The sequence below is a fragment of the Ixodes scapularis genome, unplaced genomic scaffold (genome assembly GCF_016920785.2).
Source record: "Ixodes scapularis isolate PalLabHiFi unplaced genomic scaffold, ASM1692078v2 PGA_scaffold10__122_contigs__length_95168666, whole genome shotgun sequence".
NCBI lineage: Eukaryota > Metazoa > Arthropoda > Arachnida > Ixodida > Ixodidae > Ixodes > Ixodes scapularis.
Window position 1 is genome coordinate 44,129,649 of NW_024609836.1, and position 20,567 is coordinate 44,150,215.

The 20,567-nt window shown below is 44.3% G+C and overlaps 2 protein-coding genes across 4 annotated transcripts in view; one reads left to right on the forward strand and one right to left on the reverse strand.

Annotated features, from left to right (window-relative positions):
* LOC115329521 (pyruvate carboxylase, mitochondrial) overlaps positions 1-11,245 on the reverse strand; it is a 66,133-nt gene extending 54,888 nt beyond the window's left edge. For 2 of the 3 annotated variants that reach the window (XM_040208451.3, XM_029991157.4), the window contains exons 1-4: positions 10,919-11,245; positions 5,462-5,618; positions 3,908-4,092; positions 1,881-2,046 (exon numbers count right to left, since the gene is read on the reverse strand). In XM_040208451.3, coding sequence (XP_040064385.2) covers positions 1,881-2,046; positions 3,908-4,092; positions 5,462-5,609 — 499 coding nt within the window. In that variant the 5' untranslated portion in view covers positions 5,610-5,618; positions 10,919-11,245. Of the gene's footprint in view, positions 1-1,880; positions 2,047-3,907; positions 4,093-5,461; positions 5,619-8,037; positions 8,400-10,918 lie in introns of those variants that run through there. The other variant, XM_029991158.4, reaches the window with a different exon arrangement.
* Positions 11,246-11,442: 197 nt separating this feature from the next.
* The window catches only part of LOC8037095 (DNA replication licensing factor mcm5), a 31,345-nt gene continuing 22,220 nt past the window's right edge, over positions 11,443-20,567 (forward strand). Inside the window, exons 1-6 of the mRNA XM_029991159.4 lie at positions 11,443-11,661; positions 12,009-12,135; positions 16,834-16,962; positions 17,807-17,979; positions 18,821-18,976; positions 19,640-19,727. Coding sequence (XP_029847019.1) covers positions 11,507-11,661; positions 12,009-12,135; positions 16,834-16,962; positions 17,807-17,979; positions 18,821-18,976; positions 19,640-19,727 — 828 coding nt within the window. The 5' untranslated portion in view covers positions 11,443-11,506. The remainder of the gene's footprint in view (positions 11,662-12,008; positions 12,136-16,833; positions 16,963-17,806; positions 17,980-18,820; positions 18,977-19,639; positions 19,728-20,567) is intronic.

Below are 20,567 nucleotides of genomic sequence, written 5' to 3' on the forward strand. Positions count from 1 at the left end.
CATTTTTGGGGGGTGCAACAATTACAGGGGGAAACCTCTATTAAAGTGGGCTCGCGATAATTCAAACTCTGATATTTCGTACTTACGGTTAATTCAAAGAGATATGAAAATTTTGGTTGTCCCGCTATATTGTTACGTATTTATAAGCTGCTTAATTCGAACGGAGTTTTCGTTTAATTCATATGTTTTTGTTCTCACGGCCCCGTTGAGTGCGCTTCTTTCCGAGCCCCGGTGCATCGCAGAAAAGCGATACCCGCAGAGCTCGCTTTCGCGAGCGTTACTTCTCTGCAGTGCGTTGGTGCTTGGAAAGAAGCACACTCAATAGGGCTCAAGCGGGTACACATTAGTGGAAAACGGCGTTCACATTATGTGCTTCAAGACTCGCAATGATGACCAAAACGACATCGAGGATAAGGAACAGCTCACTGGCATCATGCTTTCTGGTCTTGAAGCACATAATGTGAACGCCGAGCTGGTGGAATATGCTAGTCTTGACGACGATGTGTGAGTTTGTTGTGATGACTCACTAGAGGACATAGTACAGGAAGTAATGCCAGCACAGTGCAGCAGTGAGAGTGAAGATGACCATGAAAAAAGAGATGACCTATTATCAACTGTCACAGCTGCAGAGGCCTTTGAGCACATCGCTCAGCTCCGGAAGTTTCTGTCTGCAAAGGAAGAGTCCCGTAAAGAGCTACTTGCGCTGGCTGGTATTGAAAAATTTGTTTTGAGATTTCATGTGCTGACTAAACAGTCCACAATCAACAACTTTTTTGTCGGATGAATAAACTTAACGTCACAGTTCTTTTACCAATGTGTTATGCCTGTACTTGCTTATAATTAGGCCTATGTAGAGGAAACTGGCAAAAATCTGCTTTGTATGTGTATCTATACATGTAACAAATCATAATGTTGTCTTGTATCTATCATATTTAGACGAATTTCTGATAATTTAAACTTCTGGTAATTCAAACTAAAATTTGTGACTTCCTGAAGTTTGGATTAATGAGAGTCTACTGTAATTACTTGCGTAATTAACACACTTGTTTTCCCGAAAACTATGTGCCGTATTTACTACCAGAATGAACACACTTTTTCTTCCCGAAAAATTTACAGATATTTGGGGGTGCATTCATTGCACGGGGTAAAATTTTTACATTTACATACTTTGTGCAACTGTCATTTTAGGTGCCATTCGTGACAATATGACAGAGCAGGGTACTGTGGCACGTCCTCACTGACGGAGGCGCACCCACGGCCGGTCGTGGGTGCGCCAAATTAACCATGCTCTATAAATTGCAAACCTTTTTTAGGGCACTTTCGGTGTGCCTTTTGGCGAAGGAAAGGCGCCCTCGAAGCCCACTCAGCACGAAAAGCGACGCGACCGTTCTTATGCCTTACCACTTTCACAATTTCTCTTAGATGTGCGCAACGCTCGGTTCTACAGTTGATCACTTCCGTAACTATGCACTTGCAGCCATTACGAGAGTGGCTTGGCTTGGTTTGGTTTGGTTTGGCTTGGCTTGACTTGGCCTGGCCGTTTGGTGGCCAAAGAAAATTGGCCCGGCGAGCGCTAGCTAGGTTGGATGCAGTTCGAGACTCACGGAATCGAAAATTGAAGGTGCGTTCATTACGCGAGGAAAAAAAAAAAGTCCAAATATTGATGCTCGTGGGGGGTGTGTTCATTATGCAAGTGCATCCAGTATGCAAGTAAATACGGTACAATAGCTAATACACTCAAAAGCGAGGACATTGTTTTCAAACTCTAATATTAGGAAATTTTAAAGCACTTCCTCTGGCCCAACAACTCTCCACGGTTGCTGTGGAGTCTGCACGTTTCTCAAAGGCGGCCTATCGATTGCGGCCTCGTCGCCACTCACCTGCAGAGATGGCGGACTGCCTGGCCGCAATCTTGTCGCCCATCATTGCCATCACTTTGGGCGTCGGTCCAATGAAGCGAATCCCGCCATCTATGCACGCCTGGGCAAAGTCTGACCTCTCCGAGAGAAATCCATAACCAGGATGAATAGCGTCCACATGGTTTTCCTGCGTTGAAAAGGGGACCAAAACCGGGTCAACCGAGAGCGGCTCGCAGCCAGGTTTTTTTCGAAAAGGAAAACGTCACCTGGCTCAAACATTCTGTCAAATAAAATGGGGGTGCAACAGCACTCGAAGAGGTTTTTCACAAACCTCGTTTGGTTCGAAATGGCACAAAATGTGACGAATGATGAATGAGCTTTGCACGTACAACGTGTTCTCAAAAAAAAAAAAAAAAACTTACAGCATTTTTTTTAATACAAAAATAAAGTATGCATTGCCAAACGCTCATCTTCCACCCAAATGTAGTGCTAGCGGTCCAAACCCAGATGTCAAAGTGTCAGGACTAACCATACCTCAATTAAAAGTTACAAGCGATTTCCTGAAAATTTCAGTGAGAAAATGGGGCCTTTTCGGTAACTGGCACCATTCAGCTCTATGTATTCGAATCCTCCATTGGCACTCAAAATTCCAGAAAATCACTTGTAACTTTTGTATGGGATAACAGTTAGTTCTAAATCATTGGGATCTGGTTCGGACTGCTAGCGCTACGTTTAGCGGGAGAATGAGCGTTCGGCAATGCATGGTTTATTTTTGCGGGGCCGGAAAAAACAACCTGTACATTTTCTTTGGGGGACACCTTGTATAAAGGACTTCCCTTCTTCATCCATGCACCTCTTTCATGGGGGGGGCACTGCATAATTTTCCCCTGAAATGCCTCTATGCCTACTAGATTATTCTTCAAATATGCAGCTCCTGCCCTACAGTGCAGCCCATTCATATGCAGCAGAAATGGTTGGGATGCTAGCGCATTGCTTACCCCAACTGGTCATCTACACTATGATGTCAAACCAACAGCTGTGCTCTGTTGCAGACATTCTCTGTGGCCTTGATAAGTTGTGATGCACACCGACACAAGCAAGCAAGGTCCATACAGGATTTCTGTATACAAGCCATCGCTTTAAAAATGGCCCAAGGCTGAGATGTGCAGTAGACTCTAAGTAACTCCAAGCTCCCAGGGACAGCACAGTCCTTCAAACTGTTGTGAAATACTGAGCAGGCACCCACGTCACAAGTGCCTGCCCGCGATACTTTTGATATGTATGTAAGCTAAGCGTACAAATATGACATGTCAAAGCCCACCTGGCTAAGTGGGATGCTCCTCTGTGTTGGCCGCTTCTACAAGCACTCTGGTGAAGCCTACCTCATCACATGGCCCTTTTGCATTTTGCTTTTGAACCTAACAAGCGTCCGTTCTGAAGCATTTTTTGAAGGTCATTTCCAAATATTGAGTGGACATTTCCTTTGTAGTAAGCATGCTTCAAACCAAAAAGAAGAAAACTAATTTTCATCTTTAATTTTACTGGTGTTTGCTATTGGCTGCACCTAGTTCAGCTCAAAAAAAGCTTCCATTGGATGTGTCATACGCAAGGCTCTCGGAGGCCGAATTCCGGTAAACATCGAACTTGTACATTCACGTCTCATTAATATGAATACTTCACTACATAGACCAAACTTTAGGGGATGAACTGGTTAAATATATGAGAATGTTTTTTCTCATTATTGTGGAAGACTCACATATCGCAAATTTTTTAGAAAAACGGAGCTGTTCATATTAATGAGACATAACTATTTGATACTTGATTGTGGTGGTTAATATATATTATAATTGTGATGTTTTGTGGGTAGGTCCCATACGGTGGTGATCACATCACAAAGACACCACGATCTTGCTGCAGGACAGTCTGCTTGGGATGAAAAACAGTAAAGATGTGACATTAAGAATGGTAATTGCAAATCCTTTGCAACAAATAACAGTTTGCGAGAGGTAATGAAAGACGGCAAACAAGAGCGGCACAAAGGACAGCACCTGAGCGATCCTGACGATCTCGGGGATGTTGAGGTAAGCCTGCACTGGGGAGAGGCCCTTGCCAATGAGGTAGGCCTCGTCTGCCTTCTGCCGATGCATGTGCATTTTGTCCTGCTCCGAGTAGATGGCCACTGAGCCGATCTTGAGCTCGTAGCATGCCCGGAACACTCGGATGGCAATCTCCCCTGAAAGGATCCAGTCATTGTCAGGGAGTGCCTTGTTGGGAGACTGCAAGGACCCGTACGTATGGAATGTCCCGAAAGATAGCCCACCCAAAAAATGACCAACCTAAAAGATAGCCCACCCAAAAGATGGCCCACCCCGAAAGATGGCCCACCCCGAAAGATGGCCCACCCCAAAAGATGGCCCACCCCAAAAGATGGCCCACCCCAAAAGATGGCCCACCCGAAAAGATGGCCCACCCAAAAGATGGCCCACCCCAAAAGATGGCCCACCCCAAAAGATGGCCCACCCCAAAAGATGGCCCACACCAAAAGATGGCCCACACCAAAAAAAATGGCCCACACCAAAAGATGGCCCACACCAAAAGGTGGCCCACACCAAAAGATTGCCCACACCAAAATATGACCCACCCCAAAAGAAGCCCACCTGTTGTGCATATGTGCCTTTCACCAAATTCTTGAGCATTTGCAATGCTCTGTTTACCCCTAAGCACAATGCAGTGGAAGCTTTGTGTTCGCTGGACTACTCATATGTCTGTTTTTTGCACAATCACGCTCTCACCAGCACCGACGTGCAGAGAGTGGGGTCAGGTGGTGAAGGAGAAAGGGTTCATCAGCCCAGCAAACACATAGCTCCCACCGCACTGTCAGTTTAGGGGTGAACAGGGTTTAGTTATGACCCAACCAATCACAAGAGTAATCAAGACTAAAACATTATCTCCTCAGCAGATCACTAAAGGCTCTTTCACACACATGCATTTGCTCATGACCGAGTTCTTGTGTGATCTCTCACGACGAGAGAACACTGGCAAGCTGGTACCATCTATGAGGCGACCCTGGAACAGCAATTAACTAGAGTGAAGTTTTTTTTTAGGTATTTGTGAAATAAAAGGTACATATACCATCTATGAGAAATGATCATCTTATACATTGCCAAAACTTTTTCTAGCCAGGAAAAAAAGAATGCGTGAGGAAATACTATACGAAAATGCAGAGAATTCCATGGCCACCCGTAGAGGGCACCACTGTGTTCTCTCGTAAGAGATTCCAAGAGGTTCTACGGCACTTGGTTGTAAGCGGTCACAATTGTGTGCAAACCAGCCTTAATGTTACAAAAGATGTGCAAATGTTTTTTTCTATTTTTTTATGTATGTTGCCAAGCAAAGAGAATGGACCAACGCTTTCCTTAATTTCAAAAGCATAGAGACAACGATGTACAAGACGCTGCCGGGCAAATTAAAGTGGAACTCCGACGACAAGCCGGACGCAAAGTGACGGCAGGTTGCGGAGTTCTCGAGAACCCATTTCATAAGATGTGCAATGCTCAATCGGATGCTGGCAATTCGAGTGCTGCGAAAGAAAACAACCTCACCTCTGTTGGCCACCAGGATCTTTTTGATGGGCTTGTACTCAATGTTTGGCGTGGACGAGTAGGACGAACTCTGCGCGAGGAGTGGGCGTAGCGAGGCATGGAGCAGCGATGTTCGGCGGCTGGCCTGAGCCAGCAATAGCACGCCCATCTTGCCGAGCTGCGAGTCGGATACACCACAGAGAACCATGACTCCCTCTACATATAACATAGCGAGCACATCCGTATTATTGCAGTGAATTGTAATTATGTTGTGTATGTTTAGACATTTGGGAGCTAGTCAGCCCCAATGACCATCCTGTGTCTCCGCCAAAGACGAGAAATTTAGCCAGTGCAGTACCACCGCTAGCATGGGAACATACATCATGCAGCAGCATGATACACGACTGCACGTCGGCAAGGTGCTCATCCAGATCGGGACAGGCGGGGTTGGAGACTGAACCCATATGGGTCCCCAGGTGATCTTTGGTTGCTTCTCCCTTAATGCCTAAACATTCTAGAATAATTCTGGTAATGATGATGATAACCGAGGGTTGATTTTGGAGCAAAGAGACTAACAGGTTATAAAAACGTCTGGACGACTCTTGAGCAATATTTCCCCAGATATACGGCCAGTGTCCATTTGTGAGGGACAACCATAGGCATTCCCATTCTTGCTGAGCATGCATGAGCTATTATTACTGATATTTATGAAAGGAGATAAAAGCGAAAACTGTCAGGATTCTGGGAGTAAGCGTCATGCTCAGTAACCCTGCACAGCTTGGTGATTTGAGGCCTCTTTCATAAACAGTTGTGCAAGGTATGCACACGAAAATAATGCAGTAGTTTCTTTCATCAAGCCCCAAGAAAATAATAGTTTAAGATTTAGATGATCGACCCAACCACAGCACTTTCATTACTTAAAATTTAAAAGTAATGATACAGTTGCATGACTACATATGCTTCCTCTACTGAGCCTCGAGAGAAGCTGAGTTCCAAAACCAAACAATCAATTGAAATTCAAGATTTCTTTATTAAGAGGCAAGTTACTTCCAACATAAATCTATGTAAATACAATCATAATTTTAATTATAATTAAAGTCTAAGTTTACTTCTTTTCCAGACTCAAGGTTTAATTACATTATACATACCACCTTAAATGTGCCCTTTGCTCTTTTATTATTTATTGTTTTGATAAATTAATCCCAACAACGGCTAATAAAAAAAGCTCGTCAAGCATACTATGTCGTCATGGTTTGCTCTGCTGCAGCTGCACACTAGAATGCTTATTTCTTTCTTTTGTAGGCCAGTATATGCATGTGGAAATTCATTTACAATATTGCATTTGACATTTTATCCAACTACCCACCCCTTCTCAGAGCAATTACAGTCAGATTTGGACAAATTTCTGAGCCAATTATTAGACAGAAACATCACAAACTAAAATTACAGGGGCTCGATACAAAGTTCTATAATGTAGACGAGTTTACCACACGTGTAACTTCATTACGAATAATTAAGTTCCCTAACCTGTCTGCATTTATTCACATTATCACATGAAAACATCGACCAATGAGACTTCAAGGTGCGTGTCAAACTTCCCAGACTGTGCAGGCATTGCAGCTTCATAAACACCAAGTTGGCATCGTTTTGATCTGAATGCATACGCTTCAGATAGCGAAATGATGCAGGCATACTTGTACTTGACATGCAGTTCTTTAGTAGCCTCCCAGAATTTTTGAATGAAGAAAAACGCACACCAAAAACAATTTACATTTTTGACAAGTCAAAATGAGGAGCAAAAGTAATACAAAAACACCTCTCAGAAAGGTTTGTGGAAACGCCTGTGGGGCTGCTTTAAAAATCCCCACTCTTTAACATAATTTAAGACAAAACCTCAAGGCTGGGGAAAAGGACAAAGGACAGCACAACACGCATGCTGTATTGTTCTTCGTCTTTTTCCCAGTCTCGGGGTTTTGTCTTAAATTATGTTAAACCTTCACCAGCTTGTTTGCGCCCTAACTTTTTGTCCCCACTCTTATTTTTTTCACAATAACACAACCATGTGAATGTGCCTTATCTGGCGAGTTTTAACAAGGTAGGTCATTGTCAACAAAATAAGGTAAAAAAGGAAATTCTTTTTTATCAAATTATGAGAGGGACTAGCACACTGTCAGAAGAATTTCTACACATGCTAGCAGCAGCAGTACAAACCAGCTTGACAGTTGGTTGGCTGAAATAAAAAGGCATCTATACAGATGTGACAAAACCCGGAAGTCATACTACCAACTACAAATAACTCTAACAAATCCAGCTTGCACCAGACTATCGCTACTAAACGCAGCTACACATTTCTTATTAACGACAGAGCCACTTCCTAAAATCCAGCTGTCAGCCAAACCGAAAATCAACTGCAGTGGATAATCAGGAAGCTACAGTAGCGTATCCAAACAAATCCGCTAATCTCCGAGTACACATGCAATCGACGAAAACGACAGTGTCATTTATCTTTCCTGCTCTCTTTGCCTGCTCGACCGTATCCCAGTGCAAACAGCCGCTAGCACAGAAAGGCAACGAAGCAGACAGGTGTAAATACTTGCCAGCTGAGCGTCGTCCGCCGCAGACGAAGCGTTTACTGCACTGTAAAGGCACAGCGTTTTTTTCTTCGTTCCTTGCCCCTTTGCGTCATGGGGAAGGGATATCTATACCGATAGCTTTGAAAAATCCACGACCTTCTGAAACGCGGATGTGTGACAGGCAAGGGCATAGACACTTGACTCCCTTTTAATCTTTTTTCCTTTTTTTTCTCTCTCTGGCTGATATCGAGAGGTGACCGCCTGGCTGACAAGGCACGCGGTACAAAGGGATTCCCTCGATTGGAATGACACGACAGCCAGACGCCACTTGTTTGATGACTGTCGGTGAGACTGAGACACCAAAACAAGGTTACTGTGTCAGCAAGGCCTCAAGACTCCTAATCAGATAACCCTTGTACCTTTCCTTGAGTGTGTCACTCATACTTCTTTACAGATAAGCTTGCCAAGAAATGCTTGGGGCCCACTCATCAAATAATTGAGGTCCTTAACTCACATCCAATGCTTTCGGTCAATCAGCTAATCAGCTACACTGAGAGACTTGGGACTCATTTAATCAGCCGCACCTGTATCTCGAGTTAATCGATTGTTTTTGACGTCTGCACTTGTAAAACATGTTGGCTAGGAGTGCTCATGCAGTTTGTATTAATCTCTCACCTCAGCTAAGATACTAAATACAGTAAAACCTCGTTATAACAAAGTTGAAGGAGAGGTCGTAATTATTTCGTTATAACCATTAGTTTGTTACCCAGCCAATGTCCATTTCTTCCCACTATTAGCAAGCAAGGGGAATTATGATTGTTTTGTTATATTCATTAGTTTGTTATATCCCATTTTGTTATAACGAGGTTTCACTGTAGATGGTTGAGCGTGTTGGTTATTAATTCACGATAAGGAAAGAGGGACATTTAAGACAAACAGACAAGACAGGCTTTCGTACCTTCAACAAAACGTTTACTGGCTTGACTTCGCATCCTGAAGCTCGACGGGGGGCGTCGGGGAAATAGAGAGGGAGGATGGAGGGTGAGAGAAGCGCGAGCCAGCTCGCAGCTAAGCGTGCATAGCAGAAGGGGGGTCTGCTGAGTGTCATTCGACACGTCGCCGTTACACGCAGCCCCGAGTGCGGGCGGTGCCCTCTTGGGGAAAGACTGTCTTTTCCCAAGAGGGCGGTGCCCTCTTGGGAAAAGCCTGTCTTGTCTGTTTGTCTTAAATGTCCCTCTTTCCTTATCGTGAGGTTTCACTGTACATACATTTTTTTATGGCTTTGTTATAAGAATGTTTTTGTTATATGACCATACACATATAAATAGATCTACATGGTAATTAATGTACTGTGTGTTGACAAACAAACCATATTTTACAGGAACTACTGGGTCTTCCACAATCCCAAATTGGTAAATACATGCAATTACTTTTGAATTGAAATGTGCACCATGACAAGCAACTTCGGTACATTGTACAAGTGATATTGTACCAAATAGGGATTTCGAGCAAAAAATATGTGTTGGCCAATATTTTCAGATTATATACCTTTTCTAATTATATGTTTATATATGTTTCAATAACATATCACAAGATATATTTTCATTCTCTCTTTGAGGTCGCTAGGGATAATCATTCAAATATTCTCTGTAATATATTCCATGAAGGCTCAAACTCGCATGCTACATGTTGTCTTTTGATAACTCCCCGATCCCTCATTTGATTAGTAAAGTCCGTAAACACCATGTTGTCTTGCATCAATAAAGCAAAAACACACACAAAAGAGGTTATTGTTACAAAGCCTTGGAGTTACCGCTAGACGTGAATAAAACATTGGAACGTTTTGGTGTTACAGCAAGCATATCGTTGGTTAGAAAACTCAAGGGGTGTTGCCCACAAATGTAGATTTGCAGGTAGCATATTTCTTGCATTTTATTTTTACTTCAATTGTCTCATTTATGTGCTTTGATAACCCCTTTTACTTTTCTAATCACTCCTGTTCCCCCAATCACTTTTTTAATCTAATTCTAATTAATTTTATTTCTTTGATTAATTTTCTTTCAATGTCTCATTAATCTTATTTTTCTAACAACTATCTCAAAATTTGTTTGTCTAACTCATGCTGAGGGAAAGAAGGGTAAAGGTGCGATGTAAAAGAAAAAGAGAAAGAAATAAGAAAGAAAAAAAAGGCGACAGATGAGTGAAAAAAAAAATAATAAAGAAGGCTTTCTTGCTTTCTATCATTTTTTTTTTTTCCCCGGACTATTAAGGACACAATAACAGCCTCTGTGCAAAGTGCAGCGTTTACCCGGGCAGACTGTGCCCTACTTCGGAGACCTTGCAGCTATGAGGCAATTGACACTGCACACAAGAAAACGAGAAAAGAAAAAGATAAAAAAACAAACGAATTCTCTGACATTCCTATAACGGAACTAACGTGCTCACTTTTTCAGACATTTCCCGGATACTACACAAGAAACGCTTGCACGTGGGGCCGTTTACGTTATATCATCATATGCGCGACTTCGAAGAATACTATCAAGAAGATACAATGCACGTCCGCGGTGATGTGCGATCCTCCCATCCTCTCGAAGGAAAGGAAAGAAAAATGGAAAGGAGAAAAACAAAACAAAACCGACCATGATATTTTTTTCGCGCATTTCATTTCCCCCGGGCATAAACAAGATAAAAGGAGCGCATGCTGACCTTGAGCTCACCGAGCAAAATAAGATCTCATGCCATGGTCGCGGCAAGTGAGCTCAGATGGTTTAGGTTTTGCCCAACGAAAACGTTTAGATAGTTAGACGTGAACGCGAAGCACGAAACAACTGAATTGTCATATATCCCGACATAAACAGCAACCAAACAGTAAAGATTCCGAATATTTCGGAGGCGTATACGATACCTGTGTTCGAAGGAACGTAGCTCGTCTGCTTGAGCGATGTTTGTTCAAGTCAGTGCGTTCGCTTCATGCTCGAAGCTTCTTCCTGCATGCAACAGCGGGACTTATGCAGGATGGCAGCGCAACAGAGCAACAATGCGTGGAATGCTATGCGAAGGCGCTTCCGAGCAATGCTACGCCGTCAACCTGTGGGAAGCAAGCCGGCAAATATTATCCCGCGCTCGCTCCCTGCACGAGAATTTTGGTATTTTCAGCGCGCCTGCAGACGCAGACGACGAGCGATGGATGCGACGACGGCGGCGACAGCCGAGAGAAGGCGACGGCGTCTGTGATTGGTCCAAAATCAAACATTTTATTACCTGTTCAATTATTAAAAGAAAAATAGGTTCACCAGAATAAACATTATTTTAACAGTTCAATTGCAGTCGTGCAGATTTTTAAAGCTACAACTTTCAAAGTAAAATAACATAAAAGGTCACGTGATATTTTTTCATCATGAAGCGGCGCTAGGCGGCGCCAGAATCGATTAAAGATCCTCCGTTTCCCGCCAAATTTTGCATTGTGCGCCGTTTTTGCAGTGACCGCTTCACGATGGCTGGTTTTGACGATGGTGGTGTATTCTTCAGCGATAATTTCGGCTCGGAAAACACGCAGGACGAGAGCCAGATCAACCTTCAGGCCATCAAGCGCCGATTCCGAGATTTTTTTCGCCAGTTTCACGAGGGAAACTTTAACTACCGATACAGGTACCTTTCCCGCCCTTTGACCTCATTGCAAGCTCGTTGAAGGGCTGGTTGTGCGATTCTTACCTTTCGCTGCGTGGCAGCGAGATTACCTCCGAATTCTAAATATAAATATATTTGAGACTCTGGCTACTAAGCGATATTATAATAAAACCGTGCAGTGAACTAGCGAGATACCATCGCGTACCACATTACATCAGCACGAGGCCCAACACCCTATCAATCAGTATCATGTGAATTGTCACCAACTCGCCTGTTGTTTGAGTATTTTATTTGTATACTTAGAGTGGTTTCCTTAATACTTCACTTGATGTTACTAAATGGATGATCCTTTTGTCCCTCAATTGCAGAGACCAACTTAAACAACACTACAACATGGGCCAGTACTGGCTGGAAGTGTCCATGGAAGACATATCCAGCTTCGATGAGGTCTTGGCTGACAAGCTTTCGAAGCAGCCGACCGAACATCTGCCTTTGGTAAGCCAATTAATACATTAGCTAGACGCCTGTTGATCCGCGAGAAAATGGAATTGTCTTTGTTATCGAAAAACAGTAAAGCTATACGCACGAGCTCGTGCAACTTGACCGGAAATTACTGTACGCATGAATAGCTAGATACGCGATGTGCCGTATACCAAAGGGAAGACGAGTCAATAAAACATGTGATGTTGAGGTGCACGGGCCTTGCTCCTGCCCTCCCAGAGGGGGCAATGGATTTAGCCGGAGCACTGGGGTTTTCAGACATGATAAGTGCATTTTAATAATGAAGAGGGGATTAGAAGACTGGTGGAAATTATCTAGGGAGACTGAAGGACGTACAACTAACACAGCTGGGGACAGAGGAGAATTGGGACTCCCTCCGACGTGGCTCTGGCCCACAGTCTCAATCCTGTCTCCTACTGGCTCGGTGCTGGGGTTACGCCGACTAGGTTTGACCAGAGGAAAATTGGCGACGCCTTCGCCTGGGGGAACAGTGGAGGGTGATGTTTTTAGGTTTTTTGCTTGATCCCCCAAAGGTCATCCTGGGGTTTTAGAAATAAATGAACTGCGTAAAGGACGAGGACAGAGGTAGAAATGAGTACGACACACAGAGCGCAGACTTCCAACTGTTTATTTGGCGCAGACACAACAGTATATATGACAGCAGCAATCAGTTTGCGGTTAAATAAGGTTTAAACATGACCGTCCAAAAAAGAGAATTCCTTGTCTGATAGTGAAACAGATTGCATGCTTATGCAGTCGTGACCTTTCTTTTTAATGAAGTAGGCTTCTACGAGTTTTCTTTTCGTTGCCCCAGCATAGGGCCTCATCCTGGGGCCCTATGCTGGGGACCAGGGAACTAGGACAGCGCCCTGCGATCGGTCAGCGCCGTGCCGCTGACCAATTGCAGCAGACGACGTTGTTCCAATCCCTTGGTCCCTTCATGTAGCATAGGGCCCCTGATGATATCCCACATCGCATGGGGATAGTTACAAAATTTTATAGAAGAAGCAATTTGACTTAGGAGGGCGAAGGGAGGAATCATACTTTTAATTTTAAAGGGCTATGGAAACAAAAATTGAAGTATTCGAATTTCATACGTAAATGAGTTAAGCATGACGGATAATAACCGTAAATGATAATCGCACGTTTGTATTTTGAACGACTGGCTATATTTTTCATTCCAAACGGTGCACTCGAGCAAGCGCTCGAAGAGAAGCGAACGGAGAGCGCGATGCGTCATGGGATATCCTGCGCAAACAAAAACAGAAAGAAAAGATTTCCCTCGTTCGTGGAGTAGCAAGGCAGGCGTGGTTATGAGCTTTGCCCTTGGTGGTGTTGTCAGCATTGTGGTGCTGTCAATAGCGTCAGCGCGTTACAACCGAGCCGTTCGAAGTACTCGTGGGGTGACAAGCGTGTGGCTGGCCCAAAGAGCACGTAGCTTCCACAACACTGTCAGCTTAGGGCTGAACACGGTGGGGAAAGCAACTTTTGTTAGAGTTTTGAGCGACGGGCTAATCTTCTAGGGGGAGAATGGCTGTGTCCGGTTGCACGAACGAGGGTCCAAGAAAGAGGGGAGTCCTTCCTTTCCGTCTTCTTGGACCGTTTGGTACAATGCGCGACTTGTGAGTTGAGGAGGAAAGCTAAGAGGGAAGATGTTAAAATGCCAAAGAGCGGCGCTGCTTCGAAGGAATCTGCTACATCACGACTACGTAGCAGATTCCACAACGTTGCTAGACTACCTCCCAAATAGGCTCTGCATGCATCCACCAGGTGCACATTGAATGATTGTTTATTTAGCTTTAAAATTAGTTTTCTTATGCCTTTCAACGGAAGTCTGGTGTTTTTGAGGTTAGGGTGCAACATGCAACACATTCAAGCTAGAAAATGAGCGCTGGAATTTCGTTTCCCTACCCCTTTAATCTCTAAACTAGGTGACACAAGCTACCACCTGATGTAAAGGGTACAGCCATTAGCATCCATCCATCCTTTCATGAATATTACTTGTTCCGTGAGACCTCTGCTCTGCTCTATAGATCTGTAGCTCTCAAGTTTTGAGCAGCGCCCCTTTCGAGCAAAATCGGATATCTTTGGGTCGCGTTTCTGTCATGTTGTGTCCTTTCAAATGCTCCGTCATTCCTCGTAGACAGACGCTACTTTTGCGCCCGTGTATCGCGCATGATGACGGTACGCTAGAATGCCGCACCACGTCAACATTAAGTGGTCGCGTCTCACGGACACTAGCGGAGGCGCCTCTTTTGTCTGGCCTAGAGAAACAGGCCTATACAACTTCGTCAGATCAAACAAGGAAATGCGCAGCAGAAGTTTGTCTGCTTCTTTTGCAGGGGTTGTGGTGAATGCAAAAATAGTCCAAAAGCCGGGAATCGTAATGATAAAAAAAAACTGCGTCGACTTAACAAGACGAACAATTTAATCAGACATTTCGTCTCCCATGCGGGAAACATCATCAATGTAACCTTCAAGCAGGAATGAGCGAAAAAACTTCAACAGTGCTATTTAAGCAAGTTTGCGTAACACATCAAGGAGGGGGCCGCGGCTGGAGTTGCAAGCCGATGAGTCACTTCGGATGAACCATGATTCCACGAACCTGCGTGGACCCCACCTTTGTTTACGCGCCAGATTGGACGCATCCTCAAAGTCGAAACTGTGACCCGTATTCCAACAATGGTCTATGAGTTCCGTCTTCGCTCTTGTCGCATGCGTGGCCTTCGCCACGTCCCTTTTGTGTTCGTTTAGGCGAGTGTAGCGCCTCCGGCCTGTCTCCTCAATGTAGGATGCGTCACAGTCTAGACAATTCACTTTATACACAACACCACACTGGGACTCTGGGGGGGGTGTAATCTTTAGGTTTAGAAATGATGTCGCATAGTTTTTTGATGGGGTTTGAAAGCTGTGCAGATATTCAAAGGGGCGAGGGCCCTGCAAATAGACTCAGAAACACCTTTCAAGTAGGGTATTGTTACTTGCCCTGTCCTAAGTCTTTCATTATCCTGACTTCTTCTTTGTCCCATCTGTTTGCGCGTGTTATCAATAAAACGTTTCGGATAATTCGGCTTCATCAAGAGGTCAACGATAACAGCATCCTCAGAAGCGTGCAATTGAGGACCGATGTAGTAGGGTTTTTACGACAGCCCTTTTGTGTTCGACAGAATGATGTGAGTTAAAGCTTAAGAGGTTGCCTGTATCGCAAGCTTTGCGGTACACTTGTATCTAAGCGACCGGTACTATTTCGGAACACATTAACATCCAGAAAAGGCAGTGCACAGTTCTGTTCAACTTCATGTGTGAATTGGATTGATGATTCAATGCTGTTTAAAGCTAAATGAAAGTCAGCCACATGGTCCTTGTTTAAAATTACAAAGGTGTCGTCCGCATAACGTTTGTAAAACCTTATCGGATGCGCATTCTGCTCAAGGACAGTCTCCTCCACATACTCCATAACAAGATTTGCCATTGTAACAGAAATTGGACTACCCACTGGATATCCTTTAATTTGGTGATAAATTTGTCCGCAAAATGTAAAATGTCTTCCACTGTTAACAATGTGCGTGAGGGGAGGCTGTCATCCCTGCGTAGGCGTGTTTCGGCTATCTCAACAGCCCGAGAGGTGGGGACATTTGTAAACAAAGACACAACATCAAAGGAAACCATTATGTCCTCTTCGTCTAGGACGTGATCCCGAACCAGGCCCACGAGTTCTTGGGAATTCCGTACTGTTAAGCCATTTTTTCCTGTGACCAGAGTGATGAGTTCGACCCGATATTTTGACAGATTGTACGTCGGAGACCCAATAAATAAAACAATAGGACGCAACGGGCACTCGGGTTTGTGAATTTTGGGGAGACCATACAATTTAGGTGTAGATCCGTCAGAAGAAAAAAAGACGACGGTATGTGGCATCGTCTAGGCGTTTCTTCTTTTTTAGATTGCGGAGGTGACCAACAAGGGATCTCTCAGATTTAGGAGTGGGGCCCCGTGGTAACGTCACAAAATGCGCTGTGTCGTCAAGAATTACCTGCATTTTTACGTAGCAAATTTCTTTATAGAGTATTACAGTGCCTTTCCCCTTATCAGCTGTAAGAATAATAATTGATTGATCCGATTTAAGATCCCGTAGTGCCGACTGCTCCACCTTGCTCAGATTTGATGGCGTTACTTTAGCATTGTTAAGCATAGTCGATATGTGGCTGCGGGCCAGATTAATCCCGTTCGTATCCTGTAAGTGACGAAGTGCCTCCTCAATTTCAATTATAAAGTCTCTTTTGGGAACTACGCGTGGGGCTAGAGCGAAATCAAGACCTTTCGAAAGAAGACTTACATGCCCAGCGGAAAGCTGCTTCGATGACAAGTTGACAAGAATGACAAGCTCCGATTGGCTGTGATTGAAGAATAATGGGTAAACCTCAAAGCAAGCTGCCTTGAGGTCTCCCACTGTATCCTTCAATCAGAGCTCGGCATTCGGACGTCACTACAACCCCTGCAAAAGAATCAGACAAACTTGCGCTCCGCATACCGTACCGTGTGCCCCTTCTGCTCTTTGAACTAACCAAGTGCATGTCCTCACTTATCCACGATTATCTACTACTTGTGCATGGGTGCTTGCTCAGTTATATAGTAAGCCAAACTGGTTTCTCGGTTGTTAAGTTTTTTTTTCTTCTTTTAAATGACTGAAAGCTTGAAGAGGCAGCAAAAGAGGTAGTAGACGAAATCACCAGACCTCGGCCGGAGGGTGAGGAGGACGTTGCCGACATCCAAGTGCTGCTCAAGTCCGATGCTCACCCCATTCCCATGCGGGACATCAAGGTGAGTCTCTTTGCTTCACTTTAAAAACCCTTGCTGATTAAAAAAGAAAAGGTTCTCCCATTGCAAATTTACCGTATCATCTCGTACTATATCTTGCAAAGTACATAAGCACTTGTGACATTCTCTCCCCTTTTGTTTCTAGTCAACTAGAACTCTTGTTGCCTATGTTCGCTGTTGTGTCATTTAACATTTAAGCATGTACGGACTTCCTAACTTGTAGCCTAGAGTTTGTAATATCCAAATGTAAAGCCTCACGCTCACTTGGAACATGTAATATCTAATAGAGCCGTGCCATGTGCAGGTATGGTGTGAACAACTTGTTTTGCAGAAACCACTTGAATGGCAATAGATGGCTTTCAGAATTCAGTGCCGTCTGGTGACTCACAAAGCAGTTTCACCTTTGACAAATTAATGGCGGTCATAAAACTTTATTTCATCAAGCATTGTCACTTTCGTATATTGATGGCAGATAAGAATTGGGTCTTCGATCATCTCCTCATTCTTTCTTGATTTACTTCAGTTTCAGTGGAGACCAGTACAAAGCGGCGACCCATAAGCCCCTCGATTGAATTTCCGCCATCAAAAGGCTTTAGAGCCAAACTTATCTTCCGCTTGGTATTATCTTCAACTTTTTCCTTCATCAGCCTCAAGAAGGCCATCATTAATTTTGCTCAGATTCCATACACTTGTACGACGATAGTGATTAAAGTTGCCAGACTGAGTGTCGAAAAGGTCTGAAACTCCCTGTCAGAGAGGTTTCCTCTTACATTTTTTTCAAGCTTTTTCTTTAAGAGGAATACTGACTGACTGACCTTCATGTCTTGCTTTGCTTTCTCGTGTCCAGTCGGATCAAGTGTCAAAGCTGGTCAAGGTGCCGGGCATTGTCATAGCCGCCTCGGGGATCAAGGCCAAGGCTACGAGCCTTACGCTCCAGTGTCGCTCGTGCCGGGAAACCGTCCCAAACATTCCGGTCAAGCCCGGCCTTGAAGGATACGCATTGCCAAGACGATGCAACAGGTAAGGGCCCAACGTCATAATAGGCGATTTTCATTGTATGTTTCTGCACCTACGTTCACAACCCCTTGTTTAGACTGCCAGGCGCTGTGAGAATCCGATTTACTCGAGAAAGCTGGCAAGCGAACCTGCCGTGACAGCTTTGCAATCTAGCTGCTACGTGCCGTCGATTTCTGCAGAAGTTGCCTAGAATATCTTTGGGTGTTTTTTCACGAACAGATAGCGGCAGAAAACGAGTGTGTGTTGAGGCACCTCCCACATTGCGTAGACGCATGGCACAGTGATTGTGATCTGAAGTGATCGCACTCTCCATCTAATTTGTGTATTCCAGATTACCTCGCAGTGGCAGGGGCATTATTGCAGGGGAGAGGATGGACAACGTGACTGGGAGTGAAAGACTTTTGTGATGACGCGTGACATGTTCATGTGCACGGTGACTGACCTACTGCTGCGACAGTCGCCGTACGATATACACTGGAATCTTGTCAATACAAACTTTTTTAATGCAAACTCGCAGATAATTTAAACTAAAACGCAGGTCCCATCCTATGTGTTTCTAGAAAAAAAACTCCCGGTAATTCAAACTTTGCATTATTCATACAAAGTTCTGTTCTCCCTCAAGTTCAAATTAGTGAGATTCTATTGTACTACTGTGATTGGGAGTGAGAACCTGTTGCAATGGCCATTGCATGATTTAAAGTTTCTTTGCCAACACATACAATCTTGTGGTCTCCCTAGCAAAGAAAGCCATGAAGACAGCTTGTCGTTGTACACTGTGCGATTACATTGCACAGCGCTTACACAGCTGTTGTGACGAAAAGACTGTGCCGACCGGCGTTTTCAGCGACCGCGCTGGTCAGCCGCGGTGCCCCCAAGATCCATTCTTCATTGTGCCAGACAAGTGCAAGTGCGTCGACTTCCAGGTGCTCAAACTCCAGGAGGTTCCCGAAGAAGTTCCGTACGGCGAGATGCCTCGTCACCTCCAGCTTTACTGCGAACGGTGAGTCACCCAAAACGTTTCCTGCCGCGTCACTTCAAATGGCTGCAAATGTGAGAGTAATTAGCGGTGCAACTACGGTAGACCATCCACTTGTTACACAACAACTAAAAACCCAGTAACCAAAAAAAAAACATTTTTTTAATCTTAAATTTTAGTGGTTTTTTTTTTTGCAAGAAAGCAGCTGGTCGTTGGTTGGCCCCTCACGACTTCCCCTGCCTTTTTTTTCTAGCTCTCGCGAATTTGACACTTATATTTGTGAAGTAATAAGCCACCTGAGACAGACATTTATTAGCATATGGATAGTAGGGATAGCTTTTATGACTAGTACTGAGCTTGCTTTTTTTTTTCTTAACAAATATGCGACTGTGGCGAGAAATTAACTGGAAGGTGCCTTAACACCATATCTTAGTGGTTCACACAAAAAACTTGATTAGCAGTCTTTTGAGGGGGGGAAGGGGGAGGGGGGTCCTAGATGATACAAACCCCGGTGTAACCAAACCTGTTTCTGTTCAACTATAAACAAAATTTAAATATTAGATAATTGTTGTTACTGGAGGGGGTCGAGTTAGATATGAGGTTGTACTTAGGTTTGAGTAAACACAGTACGGGAGCTGCTGTCGCAGATTTCAACCGAGTCGACCGAAAGTTCTGGTTTGTTCACAGGTACCTCTGCGAGCGTGTGGTTCCCGGCAACAGGATCACTGCCATTGGTGTCTACTCCATCAAGAAGCAGGGGACCGGACGTTCCAGGGTATTGCTTCGCAATACATTGGGCGTGGCATGCATCCTTTCACATCAACATGATATGGGAACATGTGTGCTCTCTTACAAAAAGACCTACAATGTCATTTCTGGACCATCCTAAAGACCCGCTCATACGGTTGTGTCTGTTTAGGACTGAGCTTTTGCGATGTCTCACGACGAGAGCACTAGAGGGCCTAGATTGAAAAGAGAATTCATCTCGGATCACCGGGGCATTTGCAATTTAACGGCAGACGCCTCCCGCGGAGATTGGTTGCAAGTGTGCATGCATTCCATTGTCGCGTGGTGGTGAGAAAAGCTAGCGGAAAGGCGGAGACGTTAGCAGACGATTGACGCGTTCGTCACCTCCTCGCTGCTCGTATTGCTAATGCGGCCCATAAACCACTTGACCCCGATTGAGCAGTTGGAAATTCTCTAATACAGGCTCTCTAGAGAACACTCTAGCACACTGTTGCCATCCATGAGGTGGCCCAGGAACTGCATTTCACAAGAGCAAAGGCTGTGCAGTATGTGTGAGCGCACTATCAATGAGAAATGATAGTTTAGAGCAGGAGTCGACAACCTTTTGCTGCAGTGGCTCAAATTGCCACAAAGTGGAGACGGAGCGGGCCGGACAGAGAAATGGAGATGGGGGTGGGGACGGATCAAACCATAGCAATAAAAGGTAAAAAAAAAAAAGCTATCGCATACTTGAAGTGATATGCAAAGATAATCTTTTGATTCAGGCACACGTAGCGTAACATTCAGTAAAACTTTGGGTGTTAAATTATAGCTTGCCAAGTTGCAAACATTTGCATTAGAACTTTCAACCGAGAGTCTTAAGTGAGGA